General features: G+C 43.3%; 1 protein-coding gene across 2 annotated transcripts; it reads left to right on the top strand.

Moving 5' to 3' along the window:
* Positions 1–5,780: 5,780 nt before the first annotated feature.
* On the top strand, positions 5,781–19,405 carry LOC100037552 (tRNA ligase 1). Of its 2 annotated transcripts, none has more exons than XM_044474795.1 (27): positions 5,781–5,998; positions 6,085–6,387; positions 7,647–7,697; positions 7,835–7,917; positions 7,996–8,095; positions 8,760–8,838; positions 9,067–9,190; positions 9,837–9,943; positions 10,062–10,190; positions 10,782–10,846; positions 10,948–11,112; positions 11,259–11,419; positions 11,808–11,839; positions 11,955–12,136; positions 12,454–12,533; positions 12,972–13,037; positions 13,123–13,412; positions 14,033–14,140; positions 15,013–15,110; positions 15,200–15,260; positions 17,142–17,218; positions 17,302–17,373; positions 17,456–17,532; positions 17,876–17,956; positions 18,109–18,211; positions 18,418–18,576; positions 18,732–19,405. In XM_044474795.1, exons 1-27 carry the CDS (start codon positions 5,903–5,905, stop codon positions 19,122–19,124), a joined length of 3,342 nt encoding a protein of 1,113 aa, XP_044330730.1. In that variant the 5' UTR covers positions 5,781–5,902; the 3' UTR covers positions 19,125–19,405. The 2 variants fall into 2 exon arrangements, with proteins under 2 accessions (XP_044330730.1, XP_044330729.1); XM_044474794.1 differs by having other exon boundaries at positions 6,076–6,387.
* The last annotated feature ends 27 nt before the right edge of the window (positions 19,406–19,432 follow it).

Raw genomic sequence — 19,432 nt, 5'->3', positions numbered from 1 at the left:
ACCCACGGGATTAGTTTTAAACCTCAATAATTGTTATTTAGTGCCAGCTTTGAGCATGAACATTGTATCTGGATCTCGTTTAATTCGAGATGGCTACTCATTTAAATCTGAGAATAATGGTTGTTCTATTTATTTGAGAGATATGTTTTATGGTCATGCCCCGCTGGTCAATGGTTTATTTTTGATGAATCTCGAACGTGATGTTACACATGTTCATAGTGTGAATACCAAAAAATGTAAAGTTGATAACGATAATCCCACATACTTGTGGCACTGCCGCCTTGGTCACATTGGTGTCAAGCGCATGAAGAAGCTCCATGCAGATGGACTTTTGGAGTCTCTTGATTACGAATCATTTGACACGTGCGAACCATGCCTCATGGGTAAGATGACCAAGACTCCGTTCTCCGGAACAATGGAGCGAGCAACCAACCTATTGGAAATCATACATACCGATGTGTGCGGTCCAATGAGTGTTGAGGCTCACGGAGGATATCGTTATGTTCTCACTCTCACTGATGATTTAAGTAGATATGGGTATGTCTACCTAATGAAACACAAGTCTGAAACCTTTGAAAAGTTCAAGGAATTTCAGAGTGAAGTTGAGAATCAACGTGACAGGAAAATAAAATTCTTACGATCAGATCGTGGTGGAGAATATTTAAGTCACGAATTTGGTACACACTTAAGGAAATGTGGAATAGTTTCACAACTCACGCCGCCTGGAACACCTCAGAGAAATGGTGTGTCCGAACGTCGTAATCGCACTCTATTGGATATGGTGCGATCTATGATGTCTCTTACCGACTTACCGCTCTCATTTTGGGGTTATGCTTTAGAGACTGCCGCATTCACTTTAAATAGGGCTCCGTCGAAATCCGTTGAGACGACACCGTATGAATTATGGTTTGGGAAGAAACCTAAGCTGTCGTTTCTAAAAGTTTGGGGATGCGATGCTTATGTCAAGAAACTTCAACCTGAAAAGCTCGAACCCAAATCGGAAAAATGCGTCTTCATAGGATACCCTAAGGAAACTATTGGGTATACCTTCTACCTCAGATCCGAAGGCAAGATCTTCGTTGCCAAGAACGGGTCCTTTCTAGAGAAGGAGTTTCTCTCGAAAGAATTGAGTGGGAGGAAAGTGGAACTTGATGAGGTGATAGTCACCCCTTCCGAACCGGAAAGTAGCGCAGCACGGGAAAATGTTCCTGTGGTGCCTACACCGACTGGGGAGGAAGTTAATGATGATGATCATGAAGCTTCAAATCAAGTTGCTGAACTTCGTAGGTCCACAAGGACACGTTCCGCACCAGAGTGGTACGGCAACCCTGTCCTGGAAATCATGTTGTTAGACAACGGTGAACCTTCGAACTATGAAGAAGCGATGGCGGGCCCGGATTCCGACAAATGGCTAGAAGCCATGAAATCCGAGATAGAATCCATGTATGAAAACAAAGTATGGACTTTGACTGACTTGCCCGATGAGCGGCGAGCCATAGAAAACAAATGGATCTTTAAGAAGAAGACGGACGCAGATGGTAATGTGACCATCTACAAAGCTCGACTTGTCGCTAAGGGTTATCGACAAGTTCAAGGGGTTGACTACGATGAGACTTTCTCACCCGTAGCGAAGCTGAAGTCCGTCTGAATCATGTTAGCAATTGCCGCATACTATGATTATGAGATATGGCAGATGGACGTCAAAACGGCATTCCTTAACGGCTTCCTTAAGGAAGAGTTGTATATGATGCAGCCGGAAGGTTTTGTCAATCCTAAGAATGCTAACAAAGTATGCAAGCTCCAACGCTCAATTTATGGGCTGGTGCAAGCATCTCGGAGTTGGAACATTCGCTTTGATGAGATGATCAAAGCGTTTGGGTTTACACAGACTTATGGAGAAGCCTGTGTTTACAAGAAAGTGAGTGGGAGCTCTGTAGCATTTCTCATATTATATGTGGATGACATACTATTGATGGGAAATGATATAGAATTCTTGGAAAGTATAAAGGCCTATTTGAATAAGTGTTTTTCAATGAATGACCTTGGAGAAGCTGCTTATATATTAGGCATCAAGATCTATAGGGATAGATCAAGACGCCTCATTGGTCTTTCACAGAGTACATACCTTGACAAGATATTGAAGAAGTTCAGTATGGATCAGTCCAAGAAGGGGTTCTTGCCTGTATTGCAAGGTGTGCAATTGAGCACGGCTCAATGCCCGACCACGGCAGAAGATATAGAACAGATGAGTGTCATCCCCTATGCCTCGGCCATAGGGTCTATTATGTATGCCATGCTGTGTACCAGACCTGATGTAAACCTTGCCGTAAGTTTGGTAGGAAGGTACCAAAGTAATCCCGGCAAGGAACACTGGACAGCGGTCAAGAATATCCTGAAGTACCTGAAGAGGACTAAGGATATGTTTCTCGTTTATGGAGGTGACGAAGAGCTCGTCGTAAAGGGTTACGTCGACGCTAGCTTCGACACAGATCTGGATGACTCGAAGTCACAGACCGGATACGTGTATATATTGAATAGAGGAGCAGTAAGCTGGTGCAGTTGCAAGCAAAGCGTCGTGGCGGGATCTACATGTGAAGCGGAGTACATGGCAGCCTCGGAGGCAGCACAGGAAGCAGTCTGGATGAAGGAGTTCATTACCGACCTAGGGGTGATTCCCAATGCGTCGGGCCCAATGACTCTCTTCTGTGACAACACTGGAGCTATTGCCCTTGCGAAGGAGCCCAGGTTTCACAGGAAGACCAGGCATATCAAGCGTCGCTTCAACTCCATTCGTGAAAGTGTTCAAAATGGAGACATAGATATTTGTAAAGTACATACGGACCTGAATGTAGCAGATCCGTTGACTAAACCTCTCCCTAGAGCAAAACATGATCAACACCAGGACGCAATGGGTGTTCGATTCATCACAATGTAACTAGATTATTGACTCTAGTACAAGTGGGAGACTGTTGGAAATATGCCCTAGAGGCAATAATAAATGGTTATTATTATATTTCTTTGTTCATGGTAATTGTCTGTTATTCATGCTATAATTGTATTGTCCGGAAATCGTGATACATGTGTGAATACATAGACCACAGCCTGTCCCTAGTAAGCCTCTAGTTGACTAGCTCGTTGATCAACAGATAGTCACGGTTTCCTGACTATGGACATTGGATGTCATTGATAACGGGATCACATCATTAGGAGAATGATGTGATGGACAAGACCCAATCCTAAGCATAGCATAAAAGATCGTGTAGTTTCGTTTGCTAGAGCTTTTCCAATGTCAAGTATCTTTTCCTTAGACCATGAGATCGTGCAACTCCCGGATACCGTAGGAGTGCTTTGGGTGTGCCAAACGTCACAACGTAACTGGGTGACTATAAAGGTGCATTTCGGGTATCTCCGAAAGTGTCTGTTGGGTTGGCACGGATCGAGACTGGGATTTGTCACTCCATATGACGGATAGGTATCTCTGGGCCCACTCGGTAATGCATCATCATAATGAGCTCAATGTGACTAAGGCGTTAGTCACGGGATCATGCATTGCGGTACGAGTAAAGAGACTTGCCGGTAACGAGATTGAACAAGGTATTGGGATACCGACGATCGAATCTCGGGCAAGTAACATACCGATTGATAAAGGGAATTGCATACGGATTGATTGAATCCTCGACACCGTGGTTCATCCGATGATATCATCGTGGAACATGTGGGAGCCAACATGGGTATCCAGATCCCGCTGTTGGTTATTGACCGGAGAGGCGTCTCGGTCATGTCTGCATGTCTCCCGAACCCGTAGGGTCTACACACTTAAGGTCCGGTGACGCTAGGGTTGTAGAGATATATGTATGCGGAAACCCGAAAGTTGTTCGGAGTCCCGGATGAGATCCCGGACGTCACGAGAGGTTCCGGAATGGTCCGGAGGTAAAGATTTATATATGGGAAGTCTTATTTTGGTCGCCGGAAAAGTTTCGTGCTTTATCGGTATTGTACCGGGAGTGCCGAAAGGGGTCCGGGGGTCCACCAAGGGGGTCCACCAGCCCCGGGGGGCCACATGGGCTGTAAGGGGTGCGCCTTGGCCTATATGGGCCAAGGGCACCAGCCCCAAGAAGCCCATGCGCAAGAGATAAGAAAAAAGGGAGAGTCCTAAAGGGGGAAGGCACCTCCGAGGTGCCTTGGGGGGGAAGGACTCCCCCCCTGGCCGCACCCTTCCTTGGAGGAAGGGGCAAGGCTGCGCCCCCCCTCTCCCTTGGCCCTATATATAGTGGGGGGGAGGGAGGGCAGCAAACAACAGCCTTGGGCGCCTCCCTCCTCCCCTGCAACACCTCTCTCTCTCTCTCGTAGAAGCTCAGCGAAGCCCTGCACGAGACCCGCTACATCCACCACCACGCCGTCGTGCTGCTGGATCTCCATCAACCTCTCCTTCCCCCTTGCTGGATCAAGAAGGAGGAGACGTCGCTGCACCGTACGTGTGTTGAACGCGGAGGTGCCGTCCGTTCGGCACTCGGTCATCGGTGATTTGGATCACGGCGAGTACGACTCCGTCATCCACGTTCATTGGAACGCTTCCGCTCGCGATCTACAAGGGTATGTAGATGCACTCCCCTCCCCTCGTTGCTAGTACACTCCATAGATGTATCTTGGTGAACGTAGGAAAATTTTAAAATTATGCTACGATTCCCAACACCAGCAACCCGGTCCCTCCCCTACAACACCGCCACCGGCCATGGCAGGTCTTTTTTGCACAGACCAACCTGCCACAACGCATCATCGCCGCCGGTCGTGCGAGTGCTGCATCGGATCGCTCCATTGCAGCTCCGTTGCCGGCAACAAGCACTCCATTGTAGCTCCCCACGGGCGACGAGCGCTCCATTGCAGCTCCGCCGCCGTCGCGCGAGTGCTCCATTGAAGCTCCTCCGCGAGCGACGAGCGCTCCATTGCTGCTCTGCCACCGGCGACGAGGACCCCATTCCAGACCTCTATGGGCGCCGAGCGCTCCATTGCAGCTCTGCCGCTATCGCGCGAGCGCTCCACTGCAGCTCCGCCGTCGCCGACAAGTGCTCCACTGCAGCTCCGCCGTCGCCGACAAGTGCTCCACTGCAGCTCCGCCATCACCGACGAGCGCTCCACTGCGGGAGCATGAGGTTGCACTGCAGTGCAGTCGAGGTTGCAACACATCCCGGCGGCCATGGACGAGTTGCTGCGTTGCAGCACTGGCGCTCGTCGACGACCGCCGTTTTGCATCGTCGACTGCAACTCCCGGTCCCCCTGCTGATGTGGTGGTGTTCGCCATGGCCTCCTCCATGGATGGTGCTTTTGCAGCCATGCCGCCTCCAGCAATGCAGCGGAGGAGCTCCGGCTGCTAGTGGTGGTGCTCGCCATGACTCGTCTCCTCTGGCCTCTGGCGATGAGATGCAAGGAAAAAGAGAGAAGAAAGAAAAATGTGTGGAGGACGCTTCGTAGAGATAGATAAGGTTGGGCTATTGGGGAAAACGGTGGACAGCCTGACGGGGGCACGTGGCGCTCGAAGAAGGAGGCTTACGAGAGAGAAAAATCAGCCGGATGGTTTTAAGCGTTTTCCATAAATAAATGAACAAAACATTAGAAATGATGAAACAAGAAAAACTGATGCTAAAAAACCCAGCGCTTGCTCACTGAGAAAAAAACCCGCTGGTCGAGCGCTCTGTTGCTTCTACTGCTGTAACTTGGTAGTGGACTGTCCCACCATAATGCCATTGCAGGCGAGCCTCGGGCCGTCCCAAAATGGCCCGGCCCAAGTCTTAGCATTGCATTCCTGCCACCGCCGCTAAACCCTCCTGAACCCGCCGTGCCTTCGGCGGCGCAACTATCCCCACCGACTTCCATCCCCCGCCCCGGCGTCGTGCCCGGCACTTATATGTCGCTCTCCCTCTCTCTCTCCCACAGCCCCAGGCGGTTCCTCCCCCTCCTCCTCCCCGCCCCGCCCTTCGCAATGCCTCCTCGCCGCGACCACGTACGCCCCTCCTCCCTCCTCCTCCTCCTCCTCCTCCTCCTCTCGAGCTTCCCAAACCCTAACCGCGTCTCCCGCAGGGCAAGCAGACGCAGCAGAGATGGAAGCCGAAGGCCGCCCCCGCCCCCTCGTCCGCGGCCGTCGAGAGGATGGCCCTTGCGCCGAGCACGGCAGGCGCGGCCCAGGTGTGGGTGCCCAGGGGCTACGCGACCTCGGCCTCCTCGTCCTCGTCCTCCGCGGTCACCGCCGCCGAGCAGGGCGGCGCCGGCGACAAGCTCTCCAGGCTGATCAAGGGGGCCGCGGAGTTCTCGGTCGACAACAACACCTTCACCGAAGCGCAGATCAGGGCCACCTTCTACCCCAAGTTCGAGAACGAGAAATCTGATCAGGAGGTGCGTGGCTGCTTGGGTCCCCCTCATGGTGTTTGTTGAATTGCTCGTTGCTTCGATCACCTTGTGACAACGCGAGTGTGTCCTGAGTAACCGTCGGGGAACTGCTCGGTGTTCACATTACGAGTAGCGGTTTAGTTGCACAGTTTCCTGTAGCCATTCATTGACCCAACTTCATAGTTAATTACTCAACATTATGAGTAGTTGATGGGACTGCCCACCGTAATATTCCTGGTACACTTGGGCTCAGTTTGCGTTTGATGTGATGTGCTTGTTTACAAGTTGGTTTGGAGAAGAACGTGTGAGAAGTCTATTACTCTGTTTAGAGAATCTGATTAATCCGTAAATTCTGTTTTCCACTGACTGTTCTCATATGGTTTTGGAACACAATAAATGCAACACACGGCTATCTAAAGCGGTTCAATGGAACTTCATAATCTACCGTAATGCTAAAAGAGTATTGCTCATTTTTTTTCGAGGTTTCTATTCCACTGTGCAGAAACAGAGTTTTTTCATCAGAGTATAATCCATGCACCCCACTGTACTTTCAGCCAATTGGATGCTTGAGAATGATGTCTGCAGTCTGCATTGTAGCTGTATAGACCTTGAACATCATGATTTGCGACCTTGTTCCGCTGTTTCCAGTAGCCATACTTTATAATGGTTATAAGACAGGCCACCTTAATTGTCCTGCTACACTTGGGCTTAGTTTGCGGTTGATGTGTTTGACAAGAGCGTGTTGAAACTTGAAAGTCTATTACTCCTTTTAGTAAATCAGATCAATAGATAAATTTAGTTTTCCAGTGATTGTCCTTGTATGATTTGGGACACAACAAACAAAATATAATAAGAATATCTAAAAGTGGTTCAACGGAATTATCAGAATCTACCGCAATGCTAAAAGAGTAAAAGGAGCCTAGTTTCCAACTTTTTAAATCAGTATTGCTCACTTTGATAGGTTTCCATGGCATTTGTGATATAAGAGTTTTTTTTGCTGAGTAATCCATGCACTCCACTGTACTTTCAGCCATTGTATGCTTGAACATGATGTCTGCAATCTGCAATGTAGCTCTATAGACCTTGATGGGTTTGATTAATATGAACGTATTTAGTTGTTTTTGATGAGAATATGTTAATGAGCTAACTATACAGGAGATATTTTAGTAACAGTGGGATCTGGCTCATTTAGTGTCTCTTATTCCCATTTAGTAAATGGAATATTAACTAGAATTTTCACTGTGACCCCACCTGTGTGATTGCAGAAAAGAACTCGGATGATTGAGATCGTGTCGCAGGGATTAGCTACCATTGAGGTATATCTAATTCGTCATTTCCTTCTAATTAATTGCCTTTTGGGAACTAAAACTAGAGTCTATACTGTTTGTTCGATGTGATTACCCTGCTGCCTAATAAGAAGTGTATATCCTGCTAAGATATTTTGTTTTTCCAGGTTACGCAAAAGCACTCAGGATCTCTATTCATGTATGCTGGTCACCGTGGTGGTGCATATGCCAAGAACAGCTTTGGAAATATGTACGCTCTGTTCTTTTATCTGCATTATTTTCCTTGAGCTACTTGTGTTCTGACTGAAGGCATAAATTCTGCTTGTAGCTTCACCGCCGTGGGCGTTTTTGTCCTGGGTCGCTTATTTCATGAAGCTTGGGGCGGCAAAGCTCCTAAAATGCAAGCGGAATTCAATGATTTTCTCGAGGTATTCCACACCCATTGCAGCTTTTGTCAAGAATTTCATGTGTTGACTTTTGTTCTCCATGTTCCTGTGTCTGGGCCTTTCAGTACTTGATACACATCAATTCTTTAGACTAGCCACAGTGGGAGTAACTTCAGCAGTAACATCGAGTTCAACTCAGCAAATTTGCTTATGTGGCAATGAGTTAATGAGGAGAGAGGTAGTTTGAGTAACTTAGCTAGTTACCGTAACATCACATGTCCCAATGCAATATGAGTCTATAACCTAATAAATGAAGCTTTGCATGACACCACACTTATGTTACTACCCACTATGAAGGTAGTAACATAGTCTAGGGATATGTGTATGTTACTATCCACTGTGAAGTCTTAGCTTACAGTATGAGTGCAACTAGGGTAATTATTATTATTATATATATATATTTGCACTTTGATTTTTTTTATCCCAGCTCCTTAATTTGACATCTTTCCAAATTTGTACAAACTCACATAAGCAAATATAAAATCTAATGCTTTCCAATTAAATCACAAATCGCCTTGGTGCTTATTTGACTGTTGGAGCTAGTTTGTTGGAATTAAGCACAATCAAGCATTCTTTATCATCTGTGCCTTTTGTTCTCAGCAGTTCTCTTAAGATTTCTGATTTTGCCCCTGTTTTGTGCTTCTAGAAAAACCGAATATGTATTTCAATGGAACTTGTGACAGCTGTATTAGGAGACCATGGGCAAAGGCCAAAGGATGATTATGGTATGCCTATTTTTCTCCTGACTAAAGTGTTCACTGTTCAATGTATACTTTGTTCGCCATAATTTCATTCTGATATTGCATTCAAGCTGTAAATGCTGCATTATTCTTACATTTTCCTTCTGAAGTATGAAGTCACCTGCTGCATTTGTTCCAGTTCATCAACTTCCTCATTATTGATAATCTCCTTTGGTATGATGTTATATCAATTATATTTTGGCTTTTGTGCAGCTGTGGTTACAGCTGTGACAGAATTGGGCCATGGCAAGCCTCAGTTCTATTCTACCCCAGAGGTGATTTCATTTTGTCGGAAATGGCGGCTACCAACAAATCATGTCTGGCTATTTTCCACAAGGTGCCTATCTGATAACTTCATGCGTGGAAGGTTCTCCGCCTATAGTGTTTGGCTGCCTTGTTTGACACAATATACTTTTAGAAAAACAGTACAAATGCAGACGCTCATATATGCACACCCACAGTGTTTGACATGATATCTGCATTGCCCATTTAATGGGACTAAGGGAGGGTGGAAGACTTGGTACAATTTATTTATTTAATAATGGTACCTCATGTAGTCGCACTGTACAGAAGAGAGAAGACCTCCAATCTACTTCTTAATTGTGACATCCCATGTTTTGCAACCGTCCAGTGTTTCAAAAGCAAGTGCTGTGTTAATATGTTTGCCACATTAGATTGTTGCTTGAATATGAAAATCAGCCAACCTATGCTTGTGAAGTTACTAAATTCTTGTTCTGTTCTCCTGTGTATCATCAACTGTTACGTTGATGTGCATCCTCTTGGAGCTCTTAAGTGAACTGTCTATATTGCATTATTGCTAGAAATTGTCCTACAGATTTTTCTTGGTGCCTGTCACCGAACAGTTTTCATTTCATTCATCTGTTTGATCGCATGCAAGTATCACTTTGGGATGAATGCACATATTCATTCGGCGCCGGGTCCGCTCATAACGTTGTTATGCTTTCTGTCTACATCTCCATTAGGAAATCTGCCACTTCATTCTTTGCTGCCTATGACGCTTTGTGTGAAGAGGGTACTGCCACACCTGTATGCAAAGCCCTTGATGAAATAGCTGACATATCTGTGCCCGGTATGACTATCTTGAAAGTTCTTTTTTCCTGATACTCTTTTGTCTACATTGCTGCTCTAAACTGGTCTGGTATATTTTTATCTCTCCCCACTATCAAAGTACTAACTATTTGTTCTAGGGTCAAAGGATCATGTAATGGTGCAGGGTGAGATTCTTGAAGGTCTGGTTGCCCGTATTGTTAGTCGTGAAAGTTCAGTTCAAATGGAAGAGGTTTTGAGGAACTTTCCAATACCTTCATTAGATGGAGGTAAGCCACTATAATGAATCTATCTTGTTGTTTGAGTGAATAGATGAGTTATTTAGGAAGGTTTCGGTTTATCTATAGATGACCTTGACCAAGCTTTCATCTAAATATTGAGTGTCTTCTTTAAAAAAAAGTTGAAGTCGACTTCCTCTCATATAAAGAAAACCAGGCTTCCTTTTTTTTTGGTTTTATTATATTTGTAGTTTTTATACCATGGCAGTGCTAATCCTGCCAGTCACTTAGTGTGCTTCCGACTCTGAGCTAAACTCTGCAACACCAATGCTTATAGTCAAATACATATTCTGATAGTCCGATACAGATACAGAGATTTGCCGTTTTCCAAAAAAAATGCCTACACATTACATGCATAACTATTTTGTAATCATTAGCAATTGATATATCATGGTTGGATCTGTAGATCACAGAGGTTAATCACAATCGTTCAATTCTTCTCAAGTAGTACAATATGCATCTATCCTAACAAAGATTTTCTGATGCATTTGATCGTGTTCCGAGATTGTTTGAGACTTCTTATCTGTGAAGTTGTAAACACTTTATATGTCTACTGATTCACAGAGTTACTATTATATGCAGGTGACTCTGATTTAGGACCAAGTTTACGAGACATATGTGCTGCTAATAGGTCAGATGAGAAGCAGGTAATATTTAATGCTGTGAAGTGGTATTCTCCTCTCCTTCGTGCTTTGTCTTAACTTTGTATTGGTTCTACCTTGCTGTAACTTCTACTTTTACATGACAGCAAATTAAATCCCTTCTTGAAAATGTTGGATCTTCAATGTGTCCAGACCACCGTGATTGGTTTGGATACAGTGGTCTTGAGGCTCAGTCTCGAAATGCTGATAAATCAGTTGTCACTCATTTTTTGCAAGCACATCCCACGGACTATGCAACTAAGAAATTACAGGTTAGCAGATTTTATTGGTTCTTGTCCAACAATAGATTGTTCTTGACTGTAATAGAGATACTCCCATTCTAAATGCATGTTAACTGCAACACCAGTAAGCCAATAGCTTGTTATATGGTAATTCTTCCTGTTCTGGACTGTTACAGGAGATGATTGGTCTGATGAAGCGGAAAAATTTCTCTGCATCTTTCAAATCTTACTGGAATTATCAAAAGGTTGATTCTCTTTCAAATGATAACTTGTGTTACAAGATGGTTATCCATGTGTACAGTGATTCTGTTTTTAGACGCTATCAGCAAGAGATGAGGTAAGCTTGTGAAATCATACTTGTGTATGACTCCCTCCATTTCATCAAACTATAAAGTTTAATTTTGCACCCTTCTTAAAAATATAAGGCCTGCATTTGGAAGTAACTATTTTTTGTCGCTTTTGCCACCATTCATCTCTCATCTCCCTTCATTTTTATGGTTAAATACTTGTACTAATTGTTTTCTCCTTCCATAGACAATGACTTCATGGCTACCATGGTCATTTTCCTATACTATTAATGGGCTTATTGAATTCCCACTCCTGACTAAGTTACGCCTTGTAATATGAATTGGAGAGAGTTATCTCATTAGCTTATGGAAGTATTTTCTTTATGCTTCTCTTTTTGAGATTTATTAGGTCTAATGAATCCTGCATTCCCTTTATAGGAAAAATCAAGAGTTGTGGCCACTGTACAGAGGTAAGTTGAACCTTTTCTTATATAAAACTTTCACCTCTCATGACAATCAATTTTTAGCTCTTGCAATTAATACATGCACTGATGTGCCTTTGACTGATCTACGTTTCATGGTTAGGTTTCTTCGTTGATGTAAACCTGTTCAAGGCGAATAATAAGAAGGCTGCTGAACTTTCCAAAGACAGTAACACTTTACTGAGAAATATCAATGGTGCTTTGGATTCAAGTTTGTCAAGTAAGGATGGTCTGGCTGATGAGGATTCAAATTTGATGGTTAAACTCAAATTTCTGACCTATAAGGTACTTTGCTATCGTTTTCAGCTTCTTTTGGGACTTGGCTGATTGGTCAACTTCTTGAGATATGAATACTATGCTGTTTACTTGGGATTGGTTACTTTCATGTTGAATTTGGTAATTAAGTTTTGCAATGGTACTAATATGCTTATGGTTGTGCGTTCCTGTTACTTCCTGCGGATCTCCCCCTGACATTTCTCTATGGACTCCCTTTCCTTCAGTAGATTCTTTATTCTTGCACATGGGAGAGGTCTACAACTGTATAGGTTTAACTTTGCTGAATATGTTTTTTCTAAGAATTTTCTTGTATTTCTACCTGACAGATAAGGACATTTTTAATTCGGAATGGCCTGTCCACCCTCTTCAAAGATGGCCCATCTGCGTATAGAACTTATTACCTGAGGTATGCCATGTAGGCCAATCTCTTATCCAACTTTCAAGCTTCACCTCTGCTTCTCTATGAACAATTGATAGGAAATCAATGCCAATTGAGACAATTAACTATTTTGTGAACTTTATAATTGCTGGTTTAGTTTCGTGCTCTCCATAATTTATGTAATTTCAGAAAACAGTTGTAACACATCCTCCAGCCTTCAACCTAGTTGGTATATATATAACAGCGAATGACAATACCTATAAGGCAGGGACACACAGATGTCTATAACTTTGTGAAATTCAAGAATTTTCCTTCGGCAAGTGATGATTTCATGCTTGAAGATTCTACCACATGTAATTGCTGTAGCTGAGTTGCCAATTGTGACTAATTACATGGTCTTGCTGCTTTTGTACCGTATACAAACAGTGCTTTCCCTGATATTAATGTTCCTGAATTTGTTAATAGGCAAATGAAGATTTGGGGAACATCAGCAAGTAAGCAGAAAGAGCTCACCAAAATGTTGGACGAATGGTATATTGCTAAATTCTCTCTTCATAGCATGTATCCTTAGTTTCTTGCAAACGTTTGTGTTAATTAAACTGGTTACCCATTGTAGGGCTGTATACATCAGAAGAAAGTATCAAAATAAGCAGCTGCCATCCTCAACATATCTTAGCGAAGCAGAACCTTTCCTTGAACAATATGCTAAGCGTAGTCCTGCAAACCAGGCTTTGATAGGGGCTGCTGGTGACTTGGTTCAAACAGAAAATTTCTTGGCCATACTTGATGCACAGAGAGATGAAGAGGGTGACCTTCAGCCAGAACGTGGGACAGCTCCTTCTAGTCCTACGTCGACATCCCTGGACGTTGTTTCGAAAACTGAGGGCCTTATTGTCTTCTTTCCTGGTAATTTTGATTTCGACCAGATTCTGAGACTTAAAGATTATTGATTTTCAATTGTACTCGGTGATTGTAATAATAGGGATACTGAGAATGTTTACCACTGCTCAAGAAAGATAGAAAAAGGACGACAGATTCTTGGTTCTGAATTTTTGAACATGCTTGAGCATTTATAAGATGTAGGAACCCTATTTGGCGTGGCTTTGGCTTATGTCAGCTATTGAACTTAATAGCTTATAAACCAGATAAAGCAGATTAATTAGCCATAGAAGTTGGGTACTAGCAGATGTTCATATCCGTAAGCATAAAATACTTGTTCTTTGGTCTTTGGCTGCTTGGATTAAGCTTATAAATCCAATGAGCATATGCTTTATGCCAGACCGTATAGGCCCTAAGTTTGGTGTCAGTATGCCTCAATGCCAGACAAACCTTGTTTTCTTCAGTAATGCCGTGTTTGTATATATATTACCTCCTTATATCTATTATCAACGTATCATATGAAGTCATGCAACACCTGGTTCATACCTGAAACAGTTTTTGATAAAATATATCTGCTGCCAAACATTTCTCGCTTACTAATTACTATTGCTCATTATCTTCTTTTGTCATGTTTATTCTTCTTTCAGGTATACCTGGTTGTGCGAAGTCTGCTTTATGTGAGCAAATATTAAACACGCCCGGTGGCCTTGGTGATAATCGTCCTCTTCATAGTTTGATGGGAGATCGTACTAAAGGTATGGAACATTTGGCAACATTTTCTAGTGATGTTCATCGGGCCCAACTTGTTCTTAGATCTACAAACTGGAGTGTGGATGCGTTCAATTGTTCCAGCTTTCTAGTGGTCACATATAGTCGATCATCACAGCTGTGCCTTCTCTAGGACTACCCTATTGTTCACCACGATAATTGATTATTGGTGTGTGCCTTGGTCTGACAAAGATATTATTCATTATTCTCTAAAGAGCAGCTGATAAGCTTTGCTTTTTGCCAAGAAATAAATTTTCCATGGACAGTAGACCACTTTAGCCAGCTTGATTAGAGATAGAACATTATCCCCAGTTTACATCTCCGGAGCACTTTCGGACCAATAAACATGTTCAGAGCTAGTATTATTTACATACAGAGAGGGGCAAAACACGCAAAGTAATGTTGCTGTGCCGGTGCCGCACATGCATATTATGAGGTGGCAGGAATATTCTTAATGCCCCTCGCATGGGATGCCGATGTAGTTTGAATATTTTGTTCTGTTTATTATTGTACACAGAGTTTGGCATGTGTATGCCCCTGGGACGCCAGAACAGGGAGCGAATCCGGTAGTTCTTAGCTGTTCGATTACGCGTCTGCATGCCTGGTAGATAGCTGAGAAATGGACTGCCAATGTTGTGTTGACGAGAAAACAAAAGAAGTGTGGCAAATCCAATTTCATAACTGCCGCATTATAGCAGTAGAGATTTATCAGTATATCAGTGTCAGTGTTTTTCAGATTGCCACAAATTTTGTGTCGCTACCTATTGCTTCAGAATTTTCCTGCTGTTTTAGGTGTTATATTTCGGCCAAAGTAATACATTATTTATTTGACCATTTTGTTAACTGTCCACCCTTACAGGAAGATACTGGCAAAAGGTTGCTGATGAGCGAAAAAAGAAACCATTTAGAATAACCCTTGCTGATAAAAATGCACCAAATGAGGAAGTCTGGCGGCAGGCAAGATTACTGTTTCCTTGCTTTGTTTCCCCTTGAAAATTGGTTCTGACAATATAGGAAGAACTGAACTGATAAATCATTTATTCCAGATTGAGGATATGTGTGGGATGACAAAGGCTGCTGCTGTTCCTGTTATTCCTGATTCTGAAGGTAACTTGTGCTTCATTATTTATTTTTCATTTCGCAAGGAACTCAAAAGAGAAACATCAAATTGCATTTCTCTGGGAACTTTTGCATCTGTTTGAATTGTGTTGACACATCGCACTCAAATCAATCTAGAGATCATGTGGACCCCATGACTTCATTAATAGTCTCCTTGAGGCCTCTTATTGACTTGCCACAATAGGGGCTTAGGTTCCCAATAAGTCCTTTTGGTGGACGAGCACCTGATAGCTCGCAATCATGTCCGCACAGGTGCATTGGGATCGGCTATGTTGATATATTCACCAGCAGTATAGGTAGGGAAGATTGATTACTTGATGTCCTATTTCATCCGCAGAAGGGTGGCCTGGCTCATGGGCCACGGCAGTCAATGCGGCCAAACATGTTTCTGTGCCGGGGCATGCCCACTGACACACATACATGGGTCTTACTTCAAAATTTGAATAGTTTGTGATTAAGATTTGCAATTGACATCACCATTGATTGTTTTTTTCAAGGAGAAAAGGCTCGCTGCAATATTGGCTTGAGCTTGACTAATCTAAATTAACAGTGTCATGATCTGCAGTTAACAGCAGGTCTGCACAAGACATCAATATTTTGAGTATCAAAACTTTACGCCTAAATCACCACTTTTTATCAAAAATTTCTCACGACATGAACCATTGCCGCATTAACATGAACAAAGCATCACCGTTATGCAGTAACTCAATTAAGTGAGAACCAATTTGCAATTAGTGTCGATTCCATTTGAATCCATTCAATCAGTGGTGAGACTCTGGATTTAGAGGCCCTAACGCATGAACAAATAGATAACTATCAGGAATTGGAGTCCAACCAAATTTCAACAAGAACACATGCACTGGTTCACCACCAGATTTACGATCTGACTTGTACAGGTCAGACAAAATCCTCAAAACTAACCTCCAAGATTGGCATGGCACAAATATGACCATATTGCCCCTGAATCCTAGAAAAACTCAATTAGGTAAGATATGGTCCGGTTATAACACCAGGTAAGAGAATAGTAATATACAGAAACAACTGGTTGAATCTACCCTGCCGTGAACAATCAATTCTGAACTGACGGAACCAAAGGCCACACTAATGCCGGCTGAGATCTTGGCAGGGTTGGTGTCTACGCTGCCAGATCTGGTGCCTCGCCACCTTAAACAATCTCCACGACCATCGTGCACTCCTGCCACCTCCATTAGCGGACATAAGCAATACCCTCATGAAGACGACAGAGTCACGAGCTCCATAGCTCCATTCTTTGGTTACTGCCTTCACTCCTGGTGTTGCAGCCCAGCACCACATCTGTGTTGGGATGAACTCCAGCAGACCATGATGGATCTAGACCTTTTCCTCGCAAAGAAGAAGAATGTTGATTTTTTTTTCGTCGTCGGAGTTATAGCGCTGTCTAGAGAGAGAGAGAGAGAGTGGGCATCGGCAGAAATAGAGGAAAGGGCCAGCATCCCGGCCGGGCAGTAGAGCCTCCCATGTCGGTCCAGTTCCTTTGCATCACCACCCTTTCCAGCGCCAGCCCCTGTCCCTTGGAAGGAAACAACACAGCATGTGTTGCATCCCTATGCCACCGCTTACGCGTTTGCTACTTGTATTCAACAAATCAACTGTGCGAAAATCCAGATGGTCAACGGTTCCAGAATCACGAGTCCGGATTTAATGGCCCAGATAAAGATACTGAAGGCGCTCGTCCTCTGAAAATCCACTCTTCCATATATCCTGCAAGGGGATTGTTAAAATTCTGGATCGACATTACAAATTTTATTGCATACATCTCTGTTTACAACTGGTCATGCCTTGTTCTTGAATAAGTTTCATAAGTTTTCTTCTTGTTCCTTGAATCAACAGGCACCGATTCAAATCCATTCTCTCTTGAAGCTCTTGCTGTTTTCATGTTTCGTGTACTCCAACGGGTCAATCATCCGGTATGTACACGATATTTGCTCTTACACAAGTTTGTTGATACTCACCGTTATACATTCTAAATTGTTTCCATAATTTATAAAAGGGAAATCTGGACAAAGCATCACCAAATGCTGGCTATATTTTGCTAATGTTTTACAACCTCTATGATGGCAAGGTATGTACATTTAATGAAAAACTGTTTCAACTCCTGCTGGAATATACCAAATTATCAATGTTCATCAATAAACTAATTTCAGTCCCGAAGAGAATTTGAAAGTGAATTATATGAGCGTTTTGGCTCTTTGGTTAAGATGCCTCTCCTGAAGCCAGAGAGGTAAGATTAATGTTACTATTTCCGCCACTAGTTTATGAAATGTCCTGTTTCTTATATTCTTGATGCTGTCTGCCCCATTCTTTTATATGGCTGGGCAATCCATTTTTCATTCCATGTCTCTACAATACCATGTTAGTAGAGCTATACATTTATTTTATTTTCACTTGATTAAACATTTAGGAAGACAACTTGTTCAATACATTTGTTATCCAGATAAATGTGCGGTTTTTCATATCATGTGCCAGAGAAAATGGCTACGTCCTCTTCGTACATTCTGATTGATATGTTGCTTTGCGTACTTGTATCCACTGAATTGCTAGTTTGCTACTTAAATTTCATGCAGAGCTCCATTGCCTGGTGATGTCAAAACTATCTTAGACGAGGGAATGAGCTTATTCAGACTGCATCAAAGCAGGCATGGGAGGTATGAAACTGTTAAGCAGTTTTCATTGTACACCCTTCTCGGAGTACAAACTTCGTGCAGTTTCAGCTGTCATTTTTTTCATAACTAGCGACGCATTATCAAATTCATGATTATTTGTATGCTGGCTGATTTTCACAATAATGTCATATCAGAGCGGAGCCATCAAAAGGTTCATATGCTCAAGAATGGGCTCAGTGGGAGAAAAGACTACGTGTGGTCTTGTCAAGGAATGCTAATTATCTTACCTCCATTCAGGTAACCATGTTAGTTCTAGATTTACTTTCTGTGTTTAGGCAATAGAATGGTTTTGCAATTTGTAGTTTATAAATGATGACCTTTAATTAGGGACTTGCACTGGTATTCTGTGGAATCATAAGAAGCTGTTTACTGTGACGTTTACAAATTTCACTGCACAGAAAGAGAGGATGCGTTTCTTTTGTTATAATGTTCTCATTTATTAGGTTCCATTTGATGTTGCGGTGAAAGAAGTACTGGAACAGTTGAAGGCTGTTGCAAAAGGTGATGTCAAAACTCCTGATACTGCAAAGCGAAGGTTTGGGAATATCGTTTTTGCTGCGGTTACAGTACCCCAGGCAGATATATTGAGCCTTCTCCGAAAGGTAAGATATGCGCTCAACTTAGTCCTTAAGGTGTATGAACTTTCCCAGTTCTAGTTTTTGTAGTCATGTGACTGCTGCCGCTAGGTTTTGTCGTCATGCAGCAGTCATGGATGATTCTCTAATTTAACCATTTACACATTGGGTAACTGTAACAGTTGGGCGAAAATGATGGTGATGTAAACAATTTTCTCAACGGCATAAAAGTGGAGGATAACCTAAGCAAGGCTCATGTCACCCTTGCCCACAAAAGAGCCCATGGTGTAGCTGCAGTTGCTAGCTATGGAGTCTACCAGAACCAGGAAGTCCCAGTGTCGTTTAACGCCTTCCTCTACACTGATAAGATGGCTGCTCTCGAGGCACAACTTGGAACTGTAAATGGCGAGAAGATCGATTCCAAAAATGACTGGCCACATGTTACTCTTTGGACAGCCCCTGGTGTTGCACCAAAGGAAGCAAACATGCTGCCGCAGCTGTTTTCATCAGGACAAGCGAAACGTGTACTGATCGACCCTCCGATCACCATCACAGGAGTGCTTGACTTCTACTGATTCCTGTCTTGGTTTTAGAATTTGATGTAGACTTGAGCACAGAATCAGGAGTCTTCGGTTAATTGCTAGGGGCAACTGCCACGAACTTTTCAAGGGATTACTGAAGGGTCTTAGGAGTCATGGCAACAGCTTTGTAAATATGTTGAGGTTCCAAAATTTCCTAGCTATTATCAAAGGGTCCATCGAGATTGTGATACCAGTCTTCATACATGGATAGATGGAACATGTGCCCCTGAGAACCAACATAAATCAAAATTAATAAATTGGTAATGATTGCTGAAGGACCCCCTTAGCTGGCGAACGTTCAG

This window comes from Triticum aestivum, chromosome 2D, assembly GCF_018294505.1.
Source record: "Triticum aestivum cultivar Chinese Spring chromosome 2D, IWGSC CS RefSeq v2.1, whole genome shotgun sequence".
NCBI lineage: Eukaryota > Viridiplantae > Streptophyta > Magnoliopsida > Poales > Poaceae > Triticum > Triticum aestivum.
This window is presented reverse-complemented; position numbering and strand designations above follow the sequence as displayed.

Excerpts from the sequence above, each read along its gene's own strand:
- LOC100037552 (XM_044474794.1), top strand. The coding sequence starts at position 5,903 with ATGTCGCTCTCCCTCTCTCTCTCCCACAGCCCCAGGCGGTTCCTCCCC. Across the intron at positions 11,840-11,954 it reads GTTGTGGCCACTGTACAGAG|GTTTCTTCGTTGATGTAAAC; the intron begins GTAAGTTGAACC and ends TTTCATGGTTAG. Across the intron at positions 17,533-17,875 it reads CCTCTCCTGAAGCCAGAGAG|AGCTCCATTGCCTGGTGATG; the intron begins GTAAGATTAATG and ends AATTTCATGCAG.